Genomic DNA, 27,247 nt, shown 5'->3' with positions numbered 1-27,247 from the left:
TGAAAGAAGTTGAATAATGCAGAGTGGAGTCGTCGGCGTACGAGTGGACAGGACAGTTTGTTATGGAAAAATCATTGATGAATAACAGGAATAGAGTGGGTGATAGGACAGCGCCCTGTGGAACGCCACTGTTGATAGGTTTAGAGGAAGAGCAGTGACCGTCTACCACCGCAGAGATAGAACGGCTGGAAAGGAAACTGGAGATAAAGGAACAGAGAGAGAGAGAGAATCCGAAAGAGGGCAGTTTAGAAAGCAGAGACTGGTGCCAGACTCTATCGAAGGCTTTCGATATGTCTAGTGCAACAGAGAAAGTTTCACCGAAACGGCTAAGAGAAGATGACCAAGAGTCAGTTAAGAGAGCAAGAAGATTGCCAGTAGAACGCCCCTTGCGGCATCCATACTGGCGATCAGATAGAAGGTTAGAAGTGGAAAGGTGCTTTTAAATCTTCCGGTTTAGGATTGATTCAAAAGCTTTAGATAGACAGGAAAGTAAAGTTATAGGGCGGTAGTTTGAGGGATTGGAACGGTCACCCTTCTTAGGCACTGGCCGTACAAAGGCACACTTCCAGCAGGAAGGAAAGGTAGATGTTGATAGGCAGAGACGATATATATATATATATATATATATATATATATATATATATATATATATATATATATATATATATATATATATATATATATATATATATATATATATATATATATATTAAAACAAAACAAAAAAAACGCTTTCTTTTTATATAAAAAAAACATGTTTATTTTTTTTTTTTTAAACAAAAAACGTGTTTTTCTCTCCACTCTAAAGCCCACCCTTTCTGGTTGGGGTCAGAGAGGCTGTGGCAAAGTTGAGGGGTGGAAAGGCAGCTGTAACATCGGTGCGGAGCTGCTCAATACTGGAGGTGAGGCTGTGATCCACGGGTTGCATGCGGCTTTGAATGCCGTATGGCAGTCCGGTACCATTCCTCCTGACTGGAAGAGGGGCTGGTCGTCCCTGTCTGGAAAGGGAAAGGGGACTGACAGAATTGCAACAACTACGGTGGAATTACACTGCTGAGTGTGCCAAGCAAGGTGCTTGCCCACCCATTGCTGATGCGGATTCACAACCAGCTGCTGAAGCTGCAGAGATCTGAACAGTCTGGGTTCATTCCAGGCAAATCGACAACTGGCCGTAACCTGTGCAGAGGGACAAAGATCTGGATCTTCAAGTCACTTGTGCTCTCTGTTTTACTCTATGGCTGTGAGACAGGACACTAAATAGTGATGCCTTTGGCAAGAAGTTTCTCTGCAGAATCTTGGGGGATTGCTGGGATGACCGTGTTAAACCGGCGACTACTCCGTGAGACTGTTTGAGGCCTGTTACATGCATAGTCCATGAATGCCAACTTTGGCTATACGGGCACGTGGCACACTGCTAAGAAGCCGACCCTGCTCATCAGGTTGTCTCCATAGGAGACAATTCTGAGTGGAGGAGGCCGGCCAAGGAAGTGCCCACAGAGTTCATGGCTTGAGCAAGTCAGTGCATCCTGCCGGGAGGTGCTTGGGATGGGAAGGCAGCCTGCATGGAAACTTGTCCCAGGCTTGGCGTCATAGATTGGGTGAAGTGACGTGCCCCCCGGCGCATGCCCTAAGACAGTGAGCTTAGCCAAGTGAGTGTGTAATTCTGTTGGAGTTGTCTTGACACTCTTGCCCGAGTGATGGACTGACTGGTAACACAACTGCAAGTGAGAAAAATGGGTGAGAGTAACAATGCTCCCCTTGTACATGTGTTCAGTGCAGTGTCTTGCAAGCACCAACAGTGTCATCAATTACAGCAGGGTTCTGGCACACACACACACACACACACACACACACACACACACACACACACACACACACACACACACACGTAGATACGGAGACGGGACCACACGAGCGTAAAGCCCAGGCCCTGTAAAACTACAATTAGGTAAATACAACCAGGTAAAATACACACACACACACACACACACACACACACACACACACACACACACACACACACACACACGACATACTCCCTTATCATCTTAAAATTTACCTTTAAAAGAAACTGTACATGTAAAAATCCTATATAACACAAAAATAAACCATGAGAACATTACCTCTTTTATTATTCTCTAAAATCAACATTTAATAGAAGGTCAACATGTCAGGCTTCAAAGGGTGCATGTATAATATGAAGTTTAGGGCATATGCTGATCTCTGTGTGGCTGTTATGCTCATCTCTTTGTCCCTTGAGCCTGTGGTGGAGGGAGCCCATCACCCCGGGATACAGGGCCAGTGGGACATCCAGGTTCCCACAGTGTGCCTACCCCTGGTGTCTCCAGGTATACATTTATACCCCAGCCCGAAAGGAAGAATGAACAGCTGGGTTAACTGCGCGCCGACTGCTTGAGTTGGGATTTTCGACTGCCAGTGGGGGCTTCGTGGTGCAGTGGTTAGGACACTCGGCTCCCTACGTCCCTGTCCACCCAGCAGTGAATAGGTACCAGGTATTCATCGGGGGTTGTGTCCCGTCTCCTGGGATTTGTTCCCTTCTCCTATTGTAGTGCGGCGACGGCCTGATGAACAAGCCTCCCATAACCCACTTAGCCAGTGGGGTACCTCTTTGGCCGACTCGGTAAGGAGTGGCTCTCCCGTCACGCTGGTCGCGGGTTCAATCCCAGGCAGCCGGGGAATACCCTCACTTTGTCTTGATTAATTTCTCGTGTTATTTCGATACACGCAGAGGCCGTGTTGAGAAATAGGAAGGAATTAGAAAAGAAGCTCGTCGGGGCATTATACTATAATTCCTTCCCCTTCTGTCTTTCGCCGGCATATGACCACAGATGTTGCGCCGACTAAACATAACTTTCCAACTTGAGCTGTGATTGAACCTGAGCTCGCTGATATGTGGCCAGTCTTGGTAACCACTATTCACTTCCATGGTGCAGTGGTTAGCGTGCCTAGCTACATGTATGCGAGGGCTTGAGTCATGGCTTGGGTAGTTGGCATATAGTCCACCCAGCGGTTCATTCTCCCTTTTGGGCTGGTCGATAAATGGGTACCTGGGGAAACCTGGGGAAAGTAAACTGTGGTACCTGGCCCTGTGTCCCGGGATGATGGGCTCCTACCTACCATATGAACGAGGGACAATAAGAAAAATTAGCACCAAGGCCACGCACAGCTATAGCGTACGCCCCTAACTTAATTTTCACCTGGTAACCACAAAGATGCATCTACAGGTACCGTGGAAATGATCAAGTCACTCCTACATGGTGTCATTCCCTTACAGCATGCACAACAGCCCATGGGTTGCATTACTAGTACAGTGGACCCTCTGACACCACACAGGTACTAAGGAGACTCAAGGTAAATGGAGGTGTTAGTTATTTCATTGGGATTTATCAATTTTGGACTGGTGGGACCTTTTGTTTGTTAAGTCAGCCTAATGTTTGTTTAAGTCTATTGATGCTACAGGTCATATTATATTGTTCCCTTACCATAGATCAAGATACTATATAATTGTTTGTTAACCCCTTGAGTGTGGATTTCCTAGCAGAAGACCTTACCAAGCTACAGGAGTGGAACAAAAAGTGGCTGCTACAATTCAGTGAAGAAAAATGTCAAGTCCTGCACCTTGGGAGGGGATATCCAGCACACCAATACCACATGGGAAACACTCCACTATCTACCACAGAGCCAAAGAAAGACCTAGGAGTGTATGTTACCAGACTACCAGGGAAGGGATATCCAGCACACCAATACCACATGGGAAACACTCCACTATCTACCACAGAGCCAAAGAAAGACCTAGGAGTGTATGTTACCAGACTACCAGTGAAGGGATATCCAGCACACCAATACCACACGGGAAACACTCCACTATCTACCACAGAGCCAAAGAAAGACCTGGGAGTGTATGTTACCAGGCTACCAGTGAAGGGATATCCAGCACACCAATACCACATGGGAAACACTCCACTATCCACCACAGAGGCAGAGAAGGACCTGGGAGTGTATGTTACCGGGCTACCAGTGAAGGGATATCAAGCACAACAATACCACATGAGAAACACTCCACTATCTACCACAGAGCCAAAGAAAGACCTGGGAGTGTATGTTACCGGGCTACCAGTGAAGGGATATCAAGCACAACAATACCACATGGGAAACACTCCACTATCCACCACAGAGGCAGAGAAAGACCTGGGACTATATTTTGCCAGGCTACCAGTGAAGGGATATCCAGCACACCAATACCACATAGGAAACACTCCACTATCCACCACAGAGGCAGAGAAAGACATGGGACTATATGTGACCAGGCTACCAGTGAAGGGATATCCAGCACACCATTACCACATGGGAAACACTCCACTATCCACCACAGAGGCAGAGAAAGACATGGGACTATATGTGACCAGGCTACCAGTGAAGGGATATCCAGCACACCAATACCACATGGGAAACACTCCACTGTCCACCACAGAGGCAGAGAAAGACATGGGACTATATGTTACCAGGCTCCCAGTGAAGGCAAAATCCCTGACAATCGCAGTGGACAGGTTAAAAAGAAATGCGCCAAATGGAGGGTGTCTGTAACTGCATGGATATTATACTGAGGAGCAGTATCTCCTTGTGGCCTCCTTGCATCCGTTTCTATGTGACATTCAATACACACGTCCATCACAGCACCACATACACACACACTCACTCTACCAGGCCTGCGCACACTACAGCCACTCCAGCTGCCCACCCGAACACATATCCTTCCTTAATGCAAGGTTATGCCACGTTCCTTGGGTATAATCTCGTCCGCAGATGAGGCAGAATGTAATCAAATATTTTACTAACACACAACTGACTGTACTTGAAAAATGACTGACCCCTGCTTGCCTCTTGATGTCAGAACAGGGTAAAGGAACAGCTGTTGTCATGGGGCAGAGGACAGAGTGGCAGACTTGCTGGGAATGTAAGGGACTACCTCTTGCAGACTCCTTACGTTCTTATGTTCTTATGTTCTAAGCCAGTATTCTTAAACATATTGACACCTCAGTTTATTTGAAAAGCTTCTCGTTGTATAAGTTCCCGGGAATTTCATGGACTGTTTTGTGACCCCAAGGACAGTTTTACCCTCCCTCTGCATCTTGAATGGAGTAGAATGACCCATGGAAACCTGGTTAACCTTCTCTATGGCCTTGGAGAATAGTCATAATGGGAGCTTGATAAGTTGAAGAATATGGACCTATGATTCCTATTTTGACTGTTGCCTTGTCACTGAACATTCTCTGAGGACAGATTAGGTTAGTGGTGCTTCATTACTCCTTCCGTCAACAATTTTTTGGTGCTGCTACTACTACTACTACTACTACTACTACTACTACTACAGGTAACACTCGATTTACGCAACTTTTGTTTACGCGTTTTTTAAATAACTATGTGTTTAAAATCCAAATAAACGTTTATTTTACACGTATTTTTCACTTATACGCGATATTTTTAGGAGTGGCCACCAGATGTCTCACGCAACTGGACTCACACGGCGCCGCGGCCACACAGCTGAGCTCAGTTCTTCCCGCGCACCACTTGAACAACAATACAGTACCCACGCTGCCACGCTACTCAACAACAATAACAACACCCTCGCTGCTGTGCTACCACGAGGGGAAGGGCAGCCAGAGGAGGAGCCACGAGAGGGAGAGGAGTCAGAGTGATACAGTAGGCAATAAAGGTACAAACCTACCTCTTGTTTGATTTACTACATTGTTTTTGATTTACGCCACCTTTTCAAGGACGCAATACTCGCGTAAATAGAGAGTTACCGTACTACTACTACTACTACTACTACTACTACTACTACTACTACTACTACTGCCTCAAGGTGCCAGTATAGCCTGCATACAAGTGGGCACGAAGCACAGGAGCATGATCGCAATGGCTCCCCTGAACAGTTTTATGAACATTCTATTGCACCGAGCGGCCTTAGACTCGAAGGCGTAGGACATGGGCTTATTGCTGCTGCCGGGGACGTAGGGGAAGACCTTGATGCTGCACCCGACCTGCTGTGTCTCCTTCAGTCTCAGGGTCTCCACGTACACCAGCGAAATGATGATACAGAAGTCCCCGAAGATGAGCGCCACGAACCACACGTCGATGAGCTTGAGGTAGGAGGTCTTGGGGATGTTCTGGCTGGTCTGCGTGAAGAAGGTCGCCAGCACAAGGAGGGACGTCAGGGATACCATGATTCGGTCCTGTGAGTGGGAGGAAAAAGTTGGAAAGTTTGGTTTAGTCGGCGCAACATCTGCGGTCATATGCCGGAGAGAGACAGAGGGGGAAGGAATTATAGGAGAAGGGAACAGTTGGAAAGTTTCGTTTAGTCGGCGCAACATCTGTAGTCATATGCCGGAGAGAGACAGAAGAAGGAATTATAGGCGAAGGGAACAGACCCCAGGAGACGGGACACAACCCCCGATTAATACCTGGTACCCATTCACTGCTGGGTGGACAGGGGCGTAAGGTATCGGAAAAGCCGCTCAAATTTTTCCACTCCGCCTGGGAATCGAACCCGGGCTCTCTCGGTTGTGAGCCGAGTGTGTTAACCACTGCACCACGAAGCCCCTGTGAGAGGGAGGAGCAGTGGGTTGTCAATGCATAGAGAAAATGTGGATCTTCATGTGAGATTCTAAAGGAAAAACATGTAGTGAAAAACGCATTGAAGAGCAGTGAGTGGCGGGCTTTTATTTCTCATATTTTCTCCTTTTTTTATGCTCTTGAACCGACACCTTTGCTGTAAAAAAAAAAAAAAAAAAAAGAGAACTCTATATTGACCACCCACCGATAGCAACCACCTTTGATAGTGTTTGTGTGTGTGTGTGTGTGTGTGTGTGTGTGTGTGTGTGTGTTAACTCATTTGTGGTTTCCAGGGTCCGAGTTAAGCTGCGATAGTCCTGTCTCCTTGTCTCTATTTATCTAATTAATCATCAACTATTTACAGAAGCATTTTGTATTTTGCCCTTGAGCTGCCTCCTTAACTCTAAAACACACACACACACACACACACACACACACACTGTAAGGGCCGCCGGCAACCCTCACATAACTTTGTGTACGTGTGTGCGTGTGTGTGTGTGTGTGTGCTTCCGTGTGCGCAGGAACATCACGCCACCGTAACTATCACTTATCCACGCGTGATGCTTCACGTGAGTTGCCGATGCACGCTTCGAGCCCGCGAGGAGAATCGGTGGTGTTGACTGATCTCCGTCTTGTTAATAACTCAGTGACCTCCAGCCTTCTGCCGGCGACATACATTCACACCACTCTGCTGATATCCTCACTTAGAAGAAAGACATCACTTTCGTGGGCTGAAGTGATTCTCTCTCTGCCTGTTCAAGCCGCTGTATAGAGAGGGGACGGAACTCTTATCCTGCCGCCTCTGGTCTCGTCTTGAGCTGTGCTACGTTACATCTGTGCTACTGTCACGACCCCACACCAGGTGATCTTTAACCTTGTTCTATTTAACCTCCCCACAGTGTTGGCCTAAAAGCTGTGTTGTTGCTATACTTGAACTGCTATGGTGAGGTTTAATAGCCGGTTATATCACTGTTACGTGTTTGGGGAAGTTCATTGTTGATGTTTGTTACACCTTTGTGGTGATTGTGTGCACAGTGTTTCCTCGGTTGTCCTGATTGACTTCCGTGTATACGACTCCGCACCAGGTAAGTCTAACCTTCTCCATCATTCCTCTCCCGTGATTATTCGTGCTCTTTTCTTAGCTGCCTGTAATGTGGTTGCTATTTAGGTAGTATCATTTGTGTGGAGAGGATGCTAGACGGTTAGATTACTGTACGTGTTGGAGGAGTTATGTTTGTGTTATTAACTTGTTATTTAATAAACCTAAGGTTAAGTTAGCAAGTGTTTGCCTTCCCACTTCCTGAGATACCTTTCATTTTCTATCCTGAACCTTCGGCATTGGAGGCGAACGTAATTCTCGCAATCTCTAAGCCTTTACACACACACACACACACGCTGACCCTCACGGGGTCAAGACGTGTCACATGGCGCTCCCCATAGCAGCCACAGGGTCAGCCTGTTGACCCTTTTTCTTTTTCTTTTTCTTTTCTTTTCCTTCGCTCCCCATTCCCCCCAATCCCTTTAATTCGAGGAACTCATTACTCCTAAGAACTTTTGTGAAATGTTGTGACATATAGACGTAGAGTGAGTGCAGTGTGTTGTGGTGCTGTAAGGCGAGTGAAAGCTGTGTGTCGCCAACGCCTCGTCACCCACCGCGTCCCTGCCGACACCCTGAAGCTCCGAAGGATACCATTTCGGTCACCCAGCAGCAGGGGAAGGGTCAGTTCAGGTGGCAGGCAGTGTGGCAGCCTCGTCACTCAGGTTCGGAGCAAGATGACGGCAACTTCATCAACGCTGTGCGCTTGTTCCAGCGGCTACATCAACCAGCCGGAGAGCAACCACCACCCGTGTCTCGCCGACCCAGAAGCTTAGCACCTCCTTACTAAGCCTGGGTATACCTGAGTGACCTCCCATAGACCCATTAACTGCCCACCTGCACCACCACCGTCAACTGTCACCTTAACCCAGCGTCTGACCTGAGGCTTAACTCATGACCTGACCTCACCGCCATATGAAGAAACCGCACCTTCCCCCCCTCTCGGCACCACCGCACTGCACTCCCCCCACCGCCCCTCCTCCCCCACCCCAAGCTCCGTCGCCCCAGCCTTCCCACACATATCAGACCCTCGATCCCCGTCTCCCTTCTTTTGTACCTGTTCCATTTGCGAAGTAAAATTGTATCTATAATGCGTAAATTTTCAGCCTGACGCCTGCCACAACTAAATAAACCGTTTATTATTATTATTATTATTATTATTATTATTATTATTATTATTATTATTATTACACAAACACACACACAGACAGACGGAAATCTAATCACCATATACAAATTAAGGAATGGTCTTGAAGAAACACAGAGACAGGCTCTTCTATTAACAATATAAAGAGAGCAAGGACCCGGACAGCTAAGATGAGGAAGGTGCTTAAAAAATGTCAAGAAATTCAGTTTTCCGTTTGGAGCAGTAGATGTGTGTATATTAGGACCATTAATAAATAACTTTGTTTGTGGTCAATAAAATATCTATCTATCTATCAATCAATCTGTGGGATGGAATAAGGGAAAATGGGGCGGCAAAGTGTGTCAAACAGATTAGGGAAAAACTGGAGACTTATAGATATGGAGACGGGGCCAGACAAGTGTAGCCCAGAGCCTGTACCTGGTAAACAGAACTAGGTAAATACTGGTAGGTAAATACTGATAGGTAAATACTGGTAGGTAAATACTGGTAGGTATATACTGGTAGGTATATACTGGTAGGTAAATACTGATAGGTAAATACTAGTAGGTAAATACAGGTAGGTAAATACTAGTAGGTAAATACAGGTAGGTAAATGCAGGTAGATAAATACAGGTAGGTAAATACAGGTAGGTAAATACAGGTAGGTAAATACAGGTAGGTAAATACAGGTAGGTAAATACAGGTAGGTAAATACTAGTAGGTAAATACAGGTAGGTAAATACTGGTAGGTAAATACTGGTAGGTAAATACTGGTAGGTAAATACAGGTAGGTAAATACAGGTAGGTAAATACTGGTAGGTAAATACTGGTAGGTAAATACTGGTAGGTAAATACAGGTAGGTAAATACAGGTAGGTAAATACTGGTAGGTAAATACTGGTAGGTAAATACTGGTAGGTACATTTTATATCAGTCATATTTTTCCAAAACTGTTGACAAAACTCACTTGATTACCAGTTTCTACATTTTCTACGCTTGCTCCAATAGCCTGAAATTCTGTGACACACCCGTAGTTTAAAAAGTAAAGAACAAGAAAATTTAACTCGGTGGTGGTAGCAGCGGGGATCATGTTTCTTAATGGTCCCTCCAAGCGAGAAAAAATGAGAAAAAATCACCCCTCACACAAACCATTTCATAATATATATCAAAGCATTTGTGATCAGATTATGTATCATCTATTTTTTGGGGGTTTATATCATGGCATAAATTTGGCCCATTGCTGCTACACGGTAAAGCCACAAATTTGGCCCGTCGCTGCTACCGGGTTAAAAAGTAAAGAACACGAAAATTTAAAACAGATAAATAAATAAATAAAATAAGAAAATGAAAGCATGCATGTTCTTTATTGTTTTTTTGCCATTCTTAACATTCTAAACTATGGATGCATCACAGAATTCCGGCCTTATGTAATTATTTCCATAGGTTAATACAGGTAGGTAGGTAAATACACACACCCACCCACCTGGAAGTCCGCCAGATCGAAGTGCAGCGTCACCAGGGCGATGATCACCTGGATGAGGCTGGGCAGGAAGGTATTGCTGATGTAGTAACTGTACTGGTTGCGGAACTCAAGACTGATCTGGGGAAACAATTATGTAGAGTTAGGGAGGATCATACTGGTCATAGATATACCTATATAGTGTTTCATGGATCAGTGCCTTGATTTAATTGGGTCTAGAGGAAAGGAGTTTAAGCCTTGACTGCGGATTTCCTACCAGAAGACCTCACCAAGCTACAGGAGTGGAACAAAAAGTGGCTGCTACAATTCACTGAAGATAAATGTAAAGTCCTGCACCTTGGGAGGGAATATCCAGCACACCAATTCTACATGGGAAACACTCCACTATCCAACACAGGCAGAGAAAGACCTGGGAGTGTATGTTACCAGGCTACCAGTGAAGGGATATCCAGCACACCAATACCACATGGGAAACACTCCACTATCCACCACAGAGGCAGAGAAAGACCTGGGACTATATGTTACCAGGCTACCAGTGAAGGGATATCCAGCACACCAATGCCACATGGTAAGCACTCCACTATCCACCACAGAGGCAGAGAATGACCTGGGAGTGTATGTTACCAGGCTATCAGTGAATGGATATCCAGCACACCAATACCACATGGGAAACACTCCACTATCCACCACAGAGGCAGAGAAAGACCTGGGAGTGTATGTTACCAGGCTACCAGTGAAGGGATATCCAGCACACCAATACCATATGGGAAACACTCGACTATCCACCACAGAGGCAGAGAAATACCTGGGACTATATGTTACCAGGCTACCAGTGAAGGGATATCCAGCACACCAATACCACATGGGAAGCACTCCACTACCCACCACAGAGGCAGAGAAAGACCTGTGAGTGTATGTTACCAGGCTACCAGTGAAGGGATATCCAGCACACCAATACCACATGGGAAACACTCCACTATCCACCACAGAGGCAGAGAAAGACCTGGGACTATATGTTACCAGGCTACCAGTGAAGGGATATCCAGCACACCAATGCCACATGGTAAGCACTCCACTATCCACCACAAAGGCAGAGAATGACCTGGGAGTGTATGTTACCAGGCTATCAGTGAATGGATATCCAGCACACCAATACCACATGGGAAACACTCCACTATCCACCACAGAGGCAGAGAAAGACCTGGGAGTGTATGTTACCAGGCTACCAGTGAAGGGATATCCAGCACACCAATACCATATGGGAAACACTCGACTATCCACCACAGAGGCAGAGAAATACCTGGGACTATATGTTACCAGGCTACCAGTGAAGGGATATCCAGCACACCAATACCACATGGGAAGCACTCCACTACCCACCACAGAGGCAGAGAAAGACCTGTGAGTGTATGTTACCAGGCTACCAGTGAAGGGATATCCAGCACACCAATACAATATGGGAAACACTCCACTATGCACCACAGAGGCAGAGAAAGAACTGGGAGTGTATGGTACCAGGCTACCAGTGAAGGGATATCCAGCACACCAATACCATATGGGAAACACTCGACTATCCACCACAGAGGCAGATAAATACCTGGGACTATATGTTACCAGGCTACCAGTGAAGGGATATCCAGCACACCAATACCACATGGGAAGCACTCCACTACCCACCACAGAGGCAGAGAAAGACCTGGGTTTATATGTTAGCGTCGGTGCGACTCACGAGAAACTGTGTAACTAACGACGCCTCCGACAAGTAAACTGGTACAGCTCGTCACGGCAAAAACAAAGGTCACATTTCTATCATGTACACAAATGCACGTAGTTTAATACCCAAAAAGGACGAGATTAGGGCGTATATTGCAACAATGCAAGATGGCGCCACTATAAACACACTCGCCTGCGCCAGAACGGGCTGGGCCGACCATCAGGCCCCACCTGGAAGAAGCCTTGGGCCGACCATCAGGCCCCACCAGGAAGATGCCTACAGGCGCAACAGGCAGCGACGTAAAAAAAAAAAAAAAAAAAAATATTGCAACAGAGAAACCAGATGTGGTAGCCATTTCAGAGACTTGGGCCAACTCTACACATCTAGAATTAGAACTGTCATTCCCTGGGTACGAAAGCTTTCACAAAACTCGAAAGCACAAGAAAGGAGGAGGAGTAGTTTGCTACGTAAAAAGTACACTCCCTGCCATAAAAACAGACAAACAGGACGCAGAGAAATACGATTCTGTCAATGTGGAAATAACCACAAATAACAAGAAACTAACATTTGCAACCGTATACAGGCCTCCAAAACAACAGGCAGCCGATGACACTGCCCTCTACGAAGAGATTCACTCTCTAACACAAAGCAAGGAAGCAATTATAATTGGGGACTTTAATTGCCCTAACATTGACTGGGGACTGATGAATGAAGATCAAGAGGATAACAGGCTTATAGAAATGGTGGAGGATTCGTTCCTCACTAAAGTTGTAACTCAACCAACAAGAGAAAACAATCTGCTGGATCTGGTATTAGTAAGCGATCCCGACCTCATTGGCGACTGTACAGTTGGTGAGAAACTTAATGGGTGCGATCACCACTCAATCCGTTTTAATGTCAACATATGTCACAAACACGTAGATAATCCGACAGTGATACCAGATTACAAAAAAGGAAATTTCAACTTAGCCCGTGCGCTGCTTCCCCCTACGGCCTGGGACCAACTTGACATCACCGACAATATAATCGACAACGAGTGAAACGTCTTCAAAGATAAGCTGTTGCAGGTAGAGAAGGCTACAGTGCCTACGAAATCCAGGCGAGTAAATGGGGCCGTAGATCCACCGTGGATGACCAGAGAAATAAAAAGGGCAGTAAACCTAAAAAAAAGGAATTATAATTTGACGAAAGAGAATGCTACGGCCGAAGCCAGCACACGTACCACAACAGCCTCAGAGCTTGTCGCAGCCTTATTCGGAGTAGCAAACGCAACTATGAAAAGCAAATAGCGCGCGAAATCAAAACTAACTCCAAGAAATTCTTCACGTACATAAGATCGAAAAAGAAAGTAAAATCCAATATTGGCCCCCTGACAGACGAGACTGGATCTGTAACTCAGGACAGTAAACAGATGGCCAGAATCCTCAACAGTAACTTCGCATCCGTATTCACAGTCGAGGACATCGAAACCATTCCCGAGGGCCCTGACCCGCCGAGTGAGATCACGCCCCTGGAAATTGACTCAATATGCGACTAAGTAAAAAAGTACTTGGACAAACTCGACACGAACAAGTCAACGGGACCCGACAGTTTGTCCCCACGGTTATTAAAAGAGCTTAAACAACAAATACTTCAGCCACTCACTACCATATTCAACCGGTCAGTTCAACTGAACAAGGTCCCGGAAGACTGGAAGATGGCGAACGTAACACCGATTTTCAAAAAAAGGAGACAAAAGCGTTGCATTAAACTACAAGCCCATAAGTTTGACATCAGTGGCAGGAAAAATACTCGAAAAGATTATTAGAGATAAACTTGTTAAGTTTCTAGAAGACAATAATATAATCTCCGACACCCAGCATGGCTTCAGAAACAAGCGCTCCTGCCTAACGAATTTATTAGACTTCTTCCAAGGTATATATAAGAACTGGGATGCCCACGTCCCCAGTGATGTTACATACCTGGACTTTCAGAAAGCCTTCGACAAGGTACCGCACGAGCGACTCCTTAAGAAACTGGGCTCGGTGGGCATTGGAGCCAATCTGATCGCGTGGATAAGAGATTGGCTCACCGACAGAAAACAACGAGTACTACTCAACGGACAGCCTTCCGATTAGCTTCCAGTCACTAGTGGAGTGCCTCAAGGGTCGATGCTGGGACCCATCCTCTTTATCATATATATCATTGACCTAGAATCAGGACTGAAATCCACAATATCGAAATTTGCAGATGATACCAAAGTGGGTGGAGAGGCCCTCACAAAGACCGACTGCGAAATCATTCAGAATGACCTCAAGCACATTATCGAATGATCGGAAAAATGGCAAATGTCCTTTAATGTTGACAAATGCAAAGTCATGCACATTGGGTCCCAAAATAGTAGCCACACATACATCATGAACGGGAGACCCCTGCAGGCGATGCAAGAGGAAAAGGATCTTGAGTCAGTATCAGCAGTGACCTGAAACACTCGAATCACTGTAAAAAAGCATACAACAAAGCCAACACTATGCTCGGGTTCATAGCGAGGAACTTCGAGTTTAAAACACCAGACGTGATGCTCTCCTTGTATAATTCCATGGTAAGACCGCACCTCGAGTATGCAGTACAGTTCTGGTCTCCTAATTACAGAAAGGATATTGCTTTACTGGAAAGGATTCAACGACGCGCCACAAAGATGATTCCGACCTTAAGGGCTCAACCGTACGAGGAACGACTCAAGTGACTCAATCTCTTTACATTGGAGAAAAGACGCCTACGAGGGGATATGATTCAAGTCTTCAAGTATCTGAAAAAGTTCAGTAACGTCGATTACTCCAAATTCTTTGAACTGCAAACCAACTCAAGAACTAGAAATAACGGTTTACCCATTCAGTCGAGTCGATGTAACACAGACATTGGAAGGAGTTTCTTTTCAAACCGAATCATCTGCCACTGGAACAATCTTCCCTCAGAAGTAGTAAATGCGAATACCATCAACTCCTTCAAATATAGAATCGACCGTCATTTCGCTGCGTCGGGAGTAAACTGAATAACGAGGTGCTTTCATCTGCTCCTCAATATCGAAGTGCTTTCATCTGCTCATCAAGCCCCAAGTGGCGGTCGAGCAGATCAAATCACCCAAGCGGGCGACCTCGTAGTGAGCCAATAGGCTTTCTGTTGCCTGCATTTCCATGTTTCCATGTTTCCATGTTACCAGGCTATCAGTGAAGGGATATCCAGCACACCAATACCACATGGGAAACACTCCACTATCCACCACAGAGGCAGAGAAAGACCTAGGAGGCCCTTGTTTCAGGCTGGTTTTCCTTCTTTGTTTGAACGGACCGGAAAATCCCGACGCGGCGTCTACCCCGCCGCGCGGTGGGCGCAATTCCCAAGAGACCCTCTGTTTTGTCTCACTAATCTCAGGGAACAGACAAAGGCAAAATACCCATTACGTTAAAACACTGTCGAATGCGGATGCCGACAAGCGCCTCAATATTTTAAAACAAGCAAAGGAACAATCGATTCATGTCGGTTTTGTATGAAGGCAAAGAAAGATGAAAGGAACATCAGACAGTTAGAAGATGCCATTAATGCGTTGACACGGGACATTGAAATTTTGAGGGAAGGACTCCTGACAACAACGTGTAGCACCTGCTCCACTCGCGGGTGTTCCTCACCCCCCCCTCCTCCCACCCATGGCCCCTCTGTCTTGTCCACCTCGCCCGCAGCACACCCACCCTCCTTCCTTCCTCTCACTCGCCCCCATCCGTTCCTCTCCCCTTTCCTCCTCCTCTTCCCCCTCATCCGCCTCTCCCTGCTCTCCCTCTCCTCTCTCCTCCACCCTCGCCTCCCCTCCCCCCTTCTCCACAACCGCTACCTCCTCCGCCTCCTCCCCTGTCCCCTCCTACTGTAGCGGCTTCCCTTCCGTCTACTGACACAGTTTCTAAGAGGAAAGTCCTGGTGGTTGGGGACTCTCAAGTTCGAGTGTTCTTTCCCGGGGCAGGCATACAACACGTATCTGACAGGATGGAGAAAATTTTAGCAGGGGAGGGGACACAGCCTATCGTCTTCAGCAGTTTCGGGGGTAATGACATTGGTGCCGGCCGTTTGTGGTGTTTTGCCGAGGAGGGGGGTAGGTGAGGGATGGCTTTCCAAAGCCTTAGCAGTAAACAGCAGGCTGGCGGCCCACTGTAAGCGAAATGGTTGGCTTTTCCTGGATAATTGGGACCTCTTCTACGATAAAGGCACCTTGTATGCCAAGGATGGGGTGCACCTGTCACTCCTGGGGGTGGAGGTTCTCGCAGACTCCCTCGAGCGATCACTTAGCACCCTACATGATTTATTAGAGTAGGCAAGGGGGGAGGACCTGTCATCAGTGGCTATGTATCGCAGACTGGGACTAGGGGGCGCAGGAGTAATTGAATGGATGTAAGAAAGGATGTGCTAACGGCTTATTATACCAACAGTAGGAGTCTCAGGAACAAGATAGGGTAAAGTTCTACTTTCTTCCCAGTCTCATAGCGGTACTTCTCACACCTCCCGTCAATTAGATCTCATTATTCTACGCATTTTGAACCCTATTTATGTGCGTCGCAAACTGCTAGTAACGCCGCTAGCGATTTTTGAAAAGTTAGCGAGTTTTTCGCGGCCGCCTCACTGGGACCACGCCACCACCCTGGACGAGATTGCTGCTGGACTGACCCGCGGCATCACCTTGGAGAAGAAGGAGGCGGCGGTGAAGGGCGTCCTACTTGGATACCCTACCCACCTCCCACTGGACCCGGTGTTGGCACACCCCTGCGTTGCAGCTGCAGAGAGGTGCCACTACAACGCGGCCACGGACGACGCCTGCCCACCCGGAGCGTGCAGCTGACGCTGCGGGGACGTGTCCCCGCCTCGCTGGACCTCGGATGTTGGGGACGTTTTACCTGCCGCCGCTACGTGCCAGAGCCTGTGCGCTGTTACAAGTGCCAGGCCTTCGGCCACAGGCAACGGCAGTGTACGAGGACGGAGGAGCTGTGCGGCGTGTGCAGCAGGGACCACGCCACGAAGGACTGCCTTCGCCGCCTTCGGGAAGGCGTGGCGCGCCCGGTGGTTGTGTGCCCCAACTGCAGTTCCGGGCACCATGCCTGGAACCTCAGGTGCTCCGCTCGACTCCGCAGAATCCCGGGAGCCAAACTGCAGAGAACGACGTCTTCGGCGGACCCGGCAGTAGCGCGGCCAATGCAGCCGCCCATGGAGGAGAGGACGCCATCCCACGGAGAAGGACGAAAGAGGAGGCGCCGCAGACGGAAGAGGAGGACGGGACCCACGGAGCTGAACGTCCCGACACCAAAGTCTCCCACTAGGGAGATGGAGGTGGACCCACCACGGCAGACGAGGACGGAGACGGCAGCGGCGACCGCCGAGGTGACACCCCCAGTAGTGTCCCCGGAGGTACCCGCGCCGAAGAAGAAGAGGATCAAGGACCAGACACCCGAGACGAGGGACGCGCCGACGACTGCAGTGGAGCCAGCACCCCGCGAGGCCCCCGGTAGCTGCCAGGCGACCCAGACCCCACGGACCTACACCTTCAGCGAGGGCGAGTTAGTGGATCTCCTGATCCGCTACGAGCACCTCGCTGAACAAGAGGAGGAGGCCAGGTTCGAGAGGATCCCGCACGAGACAGCCCTCCCCTTAGTAAGGAAGACACTCCGTGACGGGAAGCCGCTCCCAGCCTCCATCCGCACGGCCCGCCCGCTGGGCAACCCCCCACGCCACTTCGACTACAAGCGGGAGGTTGAGTGGGCGACCTTCGAGGAGGATGACGTCTCGGAGGACGAGGTCGACGTCGGAGGCGTGGACGACGACCTCTTCCTGAACGCAGACAGGGACATCACCGACGCGGAGCTCGCGAGCTACTACGCCGGTGACCTCTGAGTAAAAAGACATTTCCCCATGTGTAATTTTGACCCTTTTGTATCCAGTGTACTGTATGTATTCTACATCGGGCAGGCTGCTAGTTGAGAGCCTGCTTTGATAACTGCTTATTTAGTATTTTTCATGTTTATTTTTATTGTAATTCTTATGTAAAGGTTATCAATAAACTACCAAAGGAAAAGGCGGCCGCCTCGGGGCGCAATGGAGGGGGCTGGGAGGGAGAGCGTGCCATCCTCACGTGTTGACATTTCACGGGTAACTAACATTGAGCCGCTGACGTTGAGCGTCGGTGCCGCCGCCGCCACCGCAAAATATATCGCAGCACGGCAGCCGTTGGTCTGCGTGTTCTAAAAAAATAATAACCACGCGTGGTAGACCTGGTCTCACATACGTGGGCTAATCGCTAACCTAGCGTACCATCGCTAACCAGGCGTTTGTAGAAAAGATATATGAAGACCTAGTGATGTTTCATAAGGTAGGTAATGAATGCGAACTATTTTGCGGCGGCGGCGGCACCGACGCGTCGACGCCCCGAGGCGGCCGCCAAAAACTCACTAACTTTTCAAAAATCACTAGCGGCGTTTCTAACAGTTTGTGGCGCACATAAATGGGGTTCAAAATGCGTAGAATAATGAGATCTAACTAATGGGAGGTGTGAGAAGTACCGCTGTGAGACTGGGAAGAAAGTAAAATAATACCCAAGATAGATCTACTCAGGGGGAAAGCATGTGTCGAGAAATTCGACATTATAGCTATCACGGAAACATGGGTGGATACTGCAAACAAAAACTTCATGTCGGAGTATGAAATAGATGGTTATTAGATGTTTCACAAAGATAGAAAGGGAAGAAGGGGAGGGGGGGGGGTTTACTTTATGTCAAAGACACACTTAAATGTTCCGCTAACAACTCTGTTCAAACAAATGGCGACTCAGAATCAGTTTGGGTGGACGTCCACAAAGGGAAAGAAACTAATTCTAGGGGTTCTTTACAGGCCACCCAACCTTAGCAGGCAGGACACTGATATATTACTGCAAGAGGTAGGCAGGGCGAGCAGGAGCAAAAATGTCTACATAATGGGGGATTTTAACTATAGGAATATAGATTGGAAAGGCGTGGTGGGTGATCTAGAGTCTGAGGATTTTCTGAAAGTAATACAGGATAATTTTCTCAAGCAGACAGTGACTGAGCCCACCAGAGGTCACAACATTTTAGACTTAGTCCTGACTAACAACGAGAATATGATCAGCGAGCTAGATGTTGGTGGAGAATTAGGTGGCAGTGATCACAAGGAAATTAGGTTTAAATTAGACTGGGCGGTGACCCATGAACTCAGCTCTGTGTTGGTGCCTGACTTTAAAAGAGCTGATTATGAGAGGCTCAGAAAACAACTTGAGGAGGTAAATTGGGGAACCTTAGGGCTGGATGAGGGTCAGATCTCAGGGCTGGAACCGGAAAGACAGGGGAACCATATATAAATTACTTACAATAATTTAGAGTAATTGCAGAGGGTCAGAGACAGCATATCCCTTACCAAGCACGTAGGAAGGAAAATAACGACCCCAAATGGATGACCCGCAGACTCAAGCATGAGATTGGCTTGAAGAGAGGAATTTATAGGAAAATAAAGAACGGAGAAACCCACCTCAGGGGTAGGTATGTTGAGCTAGACAGGTCGGTGAAGAAGAACACCTGCCTAGCAAAAAGAAATTATGAGATTAGGGTAGCCAACGAGGCCAAGAGCGATCCCAAGGGCTTCTTCACATTGTACAGAACGAAAACAAGGGACAGAATTGGACCGTTGAAAACAAACACAGGTGAGCTCGTTGAAAATGGAGAAGATATGAACCAAATGATGAGTGACTATTTCCTCTCAGTTTTCACGCAGGAAAATCTAACATCTATTCCGGAGAGAGTTCAGGCATATGAGGGCGAAGACAACAAGTTGAGGGATGTGATCATCACTAGGGAAGTAATCCAGGATGAGATTGGTAGGTTGAAGAAAAACAAATCGCCGGGCCGAGACGAGGTATTCCCAGGGGTGCTGAAAGAGTGCAAGGAGGTCCTCAGTGGCCCGCTTACCGATATCTTTAAGATATCGGTAAATTCTAAGTATGTGCCCAATCAATGGAGAGTAGCTAATGTGACGCCGATTTTCAAAAAGAGAGACAAGTCAGCCACCTCAACTTATCGCCCAATTAGCTTAACATCAGTTGTAGGAAAGATGTTGGGGTCAATTATAGCCGGGAGCATTCGGAACCATCTAGAAAAGCACAGTTTAATTCATGATTCACAGCATGGGTTCACAAAGGGTAGGTCTTGCCTTACTAACCTGTTGTCCTTTTACACTAAAGTAATCGAGGCGGTTGACCGAGATCAAAACTATTACATTTTGTATCTAGATTTCAGTAAAGCGTTCGACAAAGTTCCCCATCACCGGCTATTACTAAAATTACAGGCTCACGGCATAGACGGGAAAGTTTTGAACTGGATCAGGGCGCGGCTTAGTAGTAGGAAGCAGAGAGTGCAAATCAATAGTAAAAAATCTGAATGGGGCAGTGTTACGAGTGGAGTCCCACAAGGGTCGGTGCTGGGTCCTCTGCTTTTTATTATTTACATCATTGACTTGGACACAGGAATTAGTAGTGATGTCAGCAAGTTCGCAGACGATGCCAAAATCGGTAGAGTAATCCAATCAGACAGGGACGCTACCGTTCTCCAGGATGAGCTTGACAGACTATATGATTGGGCAGGGAAGTGGCAGATGGAATTCAATGTCGGGAAGTGTAGCATTCTGAGTGTAGGTAGGAATAACCCCTCATACAATTACTCCTTAAAGGGCACTCCTCTAAGCAGGTCTGGGCGTGAGAGAGATTTAGGAGTCCTAGTGAGCGCTGACCTCCGTCCTAGGGCTCAATGCATTCAGGCTAAAAATCGGGCAAACAGAGTACTGGGTTTCATCTCAAGGAGCGTAAGCAACAGGAGCGCTGAAGTCATCCTCAAACTTTACTTAGCACTAGTTAGACCTCATCTCGATTATGCAGGTCAGTTCTGGTCCCCCTCCATTAGAATGGATATCAAGATGTTAGAATCTGTACAGGGGAGGATGCCAAAGATAATTCAGGGGGTGAGAAACTTGCCATATGAAGACAGGCTGAAGCAGTTAAATGTACACTCTCTAGAAAGGCGAAGGTTGCGAGGAGACTTGATCGAAGTCTATAAATGGATGAAGGGCTTTAATAAAGGGGATGTCAATAAGATTTTGATAGTAAAAGAGCCAGGTAGGACGAGTAGCAATGGTTTTAACTTAGACAAATTCAGATTTAACAAAGACATAGGCAAGAATTGGTTTACCAATAGAGTGGTGGACGAATGGAACAGGCTTGGGAGCCATGTTGTGGGTGCCAATACCGTAGATACATTCAAGAAGAGGTTAGATAACGCCATGGATGGTGAGGTAAGGTGGGGTTGAGTGTACAGGAGCTGCCTTGTAAAGGCCAACCGGCCTCTTGCAGACTCCTTACGTTCTTTTGTTCTTATGTTCTTATGAGTGTGTTACCAGGCTACCAGTGAAGGTATATCCAGCACACCAATACCACATGGGAAACACTCCACTATCCACCACAAATGCAGAGAAAGACCTGGGACTATATGTAACCAGGCTACCAGTGAAGGGATATCCAGCACACCAAAACCACATGAGAAGCACTCCACTACCCACCACAGAGGCAGAGAAAGACCTGGGAGTGTATGTAACCAGGCTACCAGTGAAGGGATATCCAGTACACTAATATCACATGGGAGACACTCCACTATCCACCACAGAGGCAGAGAAAGACCTGGGACTATATGTTACCAGCCTACCAGTGAAGGTATATCCAGCACACCAATACCACATGGGAAACACTCCACTATCCACCACAGAGGCAGAGAAAGACCTGGGAGTGTGTTACCAGGCTACCACTGAAGGGATATCCAGCACACCAATACCACATGGGAAACACTCCACTATCCACCACAGAGGCAGAGAAAGACCTGGGACTATACGTAACCAGGCTACCAGTGAAGGGATATCCAGCACACCAATACCACATGGGAAACACTCCACTACCCACCACAGAGGCAGAGAAAGACCTGGGAGTGTATTTTACCAGGCTACCAGTGAAGGGATATCCAGCACACCAATACCGCATAGGAAGCACTCCACTACCCACCACAGAGGCAGAGCAAGACCTGGGTGTGTATGTTGCCAGGCTACCAGTGAAGGGATATCTAGCACACCAGTACCACATGGGAAACACTCCACTATCCACCACAGAGGCAGAGAAAGACCTGGGACTATATGTTACCAGGCTACCAGTGAAGGGATATGCAGCACATCAATACCACATGGGAAACACTCCACTATCCACCACAGAGGCAGAGAAAGACCGGGGAGTGTATGTTACCAGGCTACCAGTGAAGGGATATCCAGCACACCAATACCACATCCGAAACACTCCACTATCCACCACAGAGGCAGATAAAGACCTGGGAGTATATGTTACCAGGCTACCAGTGAAGGGATATCCAGCACACCAATACCACATGGGAAACACTCCACTATCCACCACAGAGGCAGAGAAAGACCTGGGAATATATGTTACCAGGCTACCAGTGAAGGGATATCCAGCACACCAATACCACATGGGAAACACTCCACTATCCACCACAGAGGCAGAGAAAGACCTGGGACTATATGTTACCAGGCTACCAGTGCAGGGATATCCAGCACACCAATACCACATGGGAAACACTCCACTATCCACCATAGAGGCAGAGAAAGACCTGGGACTATATGTTACCAGGCTATCAGTGAAGGGATATCCAGCACACCAATACCACATGGGAAACACTCCACTATCCACCATAGAGGCAGAGAAAGACCTGGGACTATATTTTATCAGGCTACCAGTGAAGGCAAAATCCATGTCAGTCGCAGTGGACGGGTTAACCATGTATATAGATTACCTGGACGTGACTGATCTCATCGAGGGTGTAGTTTTTGTAGGACTCGGTGTAGAGGGTGTACTCTAGGAGGCGCCTCGACCCAATATATGACACACCCGGCCCGTCCTGAGGAGAGAAGGAGAGACAGAGTTGGAAAGTTTCGTTTAGTTGGCGCAACATCTGTGGCCATATGCCGGAGAGAGACAGAAGGGGAAGGAATTATAAGAGAAGGGAACAGACCCCAGGAAACGGGACACAACCCCCGATTAATACCTGGTACCCATTCACCGCTGGGTGGACAGGGGCGTAAGGTATCGGAAAAGCCGCCCAAATTTTTCCACTCCGCCCGGGAATCGATCCCGGGCTCTCTCGGTTGTGAGCCGAGTGTGCTAGCCACTGCACCACGAAGCCCCCGAAACATTTATAGAAGAAGTGTGTTGTGAGCTTGCTTGTATTATTTTCTATGCCCTTGCCGTCCTGCCTTCCCCTACAATCAAGCTGGCAGTCTTTCAGTCACCGCCTAGTAGCCTAAGATGACCCACATGCTGTCCTGAAGACCATATATCAACTCGGACTCCAGATTCTCTAAAAAAAAGTAGGATTAAAGATGAGCTCCGGGATGGCAGCATGAGCCAAGCAAGATGGCGCCACGATAAACACTTGCCTGCGCCATAACAGGTTGGGGCCGACTATCAGGCCACACCACGAAAGCCTACTGGTGCTACAAAGAGAGAGAGAGAGAGAGAGAGAGAGAGAGAGAGAGAGAGAGAGAGAGAGAGAGAGAGAGAACAGTGAAGGAAGGGAAGGGAAGGGAAGGAGAGACAAAGGAAGAGAAGGGAAGGGAAGGGAAGGGAAGGGAAGATAAGGGAAGGGAAGGGAAAGGAAGGGAAGGGAAATAAGAGAAGAAAAGGGAAGATAAATAAATGGAGAGAGAGAGAGAGAGAGAGAGAGAGAGAGAGAGAGAGAGAGAGAGAGAGAGAGAGTGCGCGCAACAAGGAAATAAGGAAAGCCTATACCGGCGCTATAGGTGCAGACGTAAAACAAAACAAAAAAACAAAACAAAAACAAAACAAAACAATGAACATAAGAACGTTGGAGTCTACAACAGGCCGGTAGGCCTGTACAAGGCAGCTCCTTTGAACCTAAGCTCCCGTCCTGCCAGCTTTGGCTGGAGGGATGGGGGGGTGGGGAGGAGCCTTCGCCTTTGCTGTCCTTCATCTTCCACCTTTGATTAGATAGTTAGTGTAGCTTGTCACAAACAACCTCGTAAGGACCAGCAGGTCTGCTGTTGTTTGTTCTTCCTTTGTGTTTTCTTTGTGTTTCCTTTGTGTATCTAACCCCACCTAATATCGCTGTCCATGAATTTATCTAATCTATTTTTGAATGTGACAATTGTATTGACACTCACCACATGCATCATAATATTAGGGTTCGAATTAAGAAAGTTGGCATCACTTCCCCTTTTCCCAGGAATAAGCTCAAGGGCAAAAACAAAAAAAACAAAAATAGCAATAATGTAAAAAAGAATCCGCCCGCTAAACACTCGCCTGCACCAGCACTCCGAACTCCTCCGTCAGGTCCTGGATCTTGAACCTAATGGAGCAGCGCTGGCGGTCGAACGGGTACATCATGAGTTCGAAATAACACTTGAAGGTGAGCGTCGCCTCGTCCACGTACACCAGCGGGTTGTCTTCGCCGCTGTAGTCGACGTCTGGGGGCACAGGAGGAGGAGTTCTTCTTTTATACATAGCAGAGGAAGCAGCTAAAGGGAAACTTAACATAAGAACATAAGGAGTCTGCAAGAGGCCGGTCGGCCTATACAAGGCAGCTCCTGTACACTCAACCTCACCTTACCTCACCATCCATAGCTTTATCTAACCTCTTCTTGAATGTATCTACGGTATTGGTCTTTGTAAAATCTGAATTTGTCTAAGTTAAAACCATTGCTACTCGTCCTACCTGGCTCTTTTACTATCAAAATCTTATTGACATCCCTTTTATTAAAGCCCTTCATCCATTTATAGACTTCAATCAAGTCTCCTCGCAACCTTCGCCTTTCTAGAGAGTGTAGATTTAAATGCTTCAGCCTGTCTTCATAAGGCAAGCTTCTCACCCCCCGAATCATCTTTGTCATCCTCCTCTGTACAGATTCTAACATCTTGATATCCATTCTATAGTAGGGGGACCAGAACTGAACTGCATAATCGAGATGAGGTCTAACTAGTGCTAAGTAAAGTTTGAGGATGACTTCAGCGCTCCTATTGCTTACGCTCCTTGAGATGAAACCCAGTACTCTGTTTGCCCGATTTTTAGCCTGGATGCATTGAGCCCTAGGACGGAGGCCAGCGCTCACTAGGACTCCTAAGTCTCTACACTCAGAATGCTACACTTCCCGACATTGAATTCCATCTGCCACTTCCCCGCCCAATCATAATAGTCTGTCAAGCTCATCCTGGAGAACGGTAGCGTCCTTGTCTGATTGGATTACTCTACCGATCTTGGTATCATCTGCGAACTTGCTGACATCACAACTAATTTCTGTGTCCAAGTCATTGACGTAAATAATAAAAAGCAGAGGAACCAACACCAACCCTTGTGGGACTCCACTCGTAACATTGCCCCATTCAATTTTTTTACCATTGATTTGCATTCTCTACTTCCTACCACTAAGCCACGCCCTAATCCAGTTCAAAACTTTCCCATCTATACCGTGATTCTGTAAGTTTAGTAATAGCCGGTGATGGGGAACTTTGTCGAACGCTTTATTGAAATCTAGATACAATATGTCATAGTTTTCATCTCGCTCAACCGCCTCGATTACTTTAGTCGTTTAGTGGGCCCAACATCTGTGGTCATATGCCGGAGAGAGACAGAAGGGGAAGGATTATAGGAGAAGGGAACAGACCCCAGGAGACGGGACACAACCCCCGATTAATACCTGGTACACTGCTGGGTGGACAGGGGCGTAGGGTATCGGAAAAGCCGCCCAAATTTTTCCACTCCGCCCGGGAATCGTACCCGGGCTCTCTTGGTTGTAAGCCGAGTGTGCTAACCACTGCACCACGAAGCCCCCAGCAGCTCAAGGGCAAAATAAAAGTAATAATGAGAAAATAAATCCCGCTAAACACTGCCCCTATAGAAGAGTTCATAAGTGGCCAAAAGAGAGGTCACTTGTGGGAGGTGCGGAGTTCAAGTAAGTAGGAGGAAATACAGACGAAAGTAGAACATGAGTAAACCAGTGAAAGGGATGAAAGAATGAAGATGCTAGTTAACTCTTGCGTAAGGGATTTGGACAGTATAGGGATTAAAGAATGAAAATGATAGTTAACTCTGGCTTAAGGGATTTGGACAGTATAGGGATGAGAGAATGAAGATGCTAGTTAACTCTTGCTTTAGGGATTTGGACAGTAAAGGGATGAAAGAATGAAGATGCTAGTTAACTCTTGCTTAAGGGATTTGGACAGTATAGGGATGAGCGAATGAAAATGCTAGTTAACTCTTGCTTAAAGGATTTGGACAGTATAGGGATGAGAGAATGAAGATGCTAGTTACTCTTGCTTAAGGGATTTGGACAGTAAAGGGATGAAAGAATGAAGATGCTAGTTAACTCTTGCTTAAGCGATTTGGAGAGTATAGGGATGAAAGAATGAAGATGCAAGTTAACTTTTGCTTCAAGGATTTGGACAGAATAGGGATGAAAGAATGCAAATGCTAGTTAACTCTTGCTTAAGGGATTTGGACAGTATAGGGATGAGATAATGAAGATGCTAGTTAACTTTTGCATAAGGGATTTGGACAGTATAGGGATGAAAGAATGAAGATGATAGTTAACTCTTATTTAAGGGATTTGGACAATATAGGGATGAGATAAGAGTAGAAAGTCGTGTGCAGCGGGGCCGCGGGAGGGTGGGGGAAGCACACACACACACACACACACACACACACACACACACACGCACCTTCCTTGATGGTGGTGTCATCGTCGGGCAGCGGCAGAGAGTTCCGCACCACGTAGGCTGCGCGAGAGTGTGTCGTTGCTTCCACGGCGCTCTTAGTGCCGTCCTCTACCTCCAGTTGCGGCGTCCACACCTGAGAATGAGAGGAGAGAGTCATGGGTAGAATAAGTAGGTAAATGGTGTGGGGGGGGAGGCGGTGGCTGAGTCGACAGCATTTTTTTTTTTTTTTACAACAAAGGAGGCAGCTCAAGGGCACACACAAAAAAAGAAAACAATAATAAAAAAAAAAGCCCGCTACTCGCTGCTCCTAAAAAAGAAACAAATGAGGTGGCATGACGGCGCCGCGTT

The 27,247-nt window shown here is 47.2% G+C and overlaps 1 protein-coding gene across 1 annotated transcript in view; it reads right to left on the bottom strand.

The window, feature by feature from the left end:
- Nucleotides 1-4,017: 4,017 nt before the first annotated feature.
- Nucleotides 4,018-27,247, bottom strand: part of LOC126990918 (uncharacterized) — a 58,596-nt gene continuing 35,366 nt past the window's right edge. The window contains exons 7-11 of the mRNA XM_050849556.1: nt 26,903-27,032; nt 24,491-24,654; nt 22,965-23,069; nt 10,338-10,454; nt 4,018-6,254 (exon numbers count right to left, since the gene is read on the bottom strand). Coding sequence (XP_050705513.1) covers nt 5,880-6,254; nt 10,338-10,454; nt 22,965-23,069; nt 24,491-24,654; nt 26,903-27,032 — 891 coding nt within the window. The 3' untranslated portion in view covers nt 4,018-5,879. The remainder of the gene's footprint in view (nt 6,255-10,337; nt 10,455-22,964; nt 23,070-24,490; nt 24,655-26,902; nt 27,033-27,247) is intronic.

The sequence above is a fragment of the Eriocheir sinensis genome, unplaced genomic scaffold (genome assembly GCF_024679095.1).
Source record: "Eriocheir sinensis breed Jianghai 21 unplaced genomic scaffold, ASM2467909v1 Scaffold223, whole genome shotgun sequence".
Lineage (NCBI taxonomy): Eukaryota > Metazoa > Arthropoda > Malacostraca > Decapoda > Varunidae > Eriocheir > Eriocheir sinensis.
Note: the sequence above shows the minus strand (reverse complement) of the source record. Positions and strands in the feature narration are given on the sequence as shown.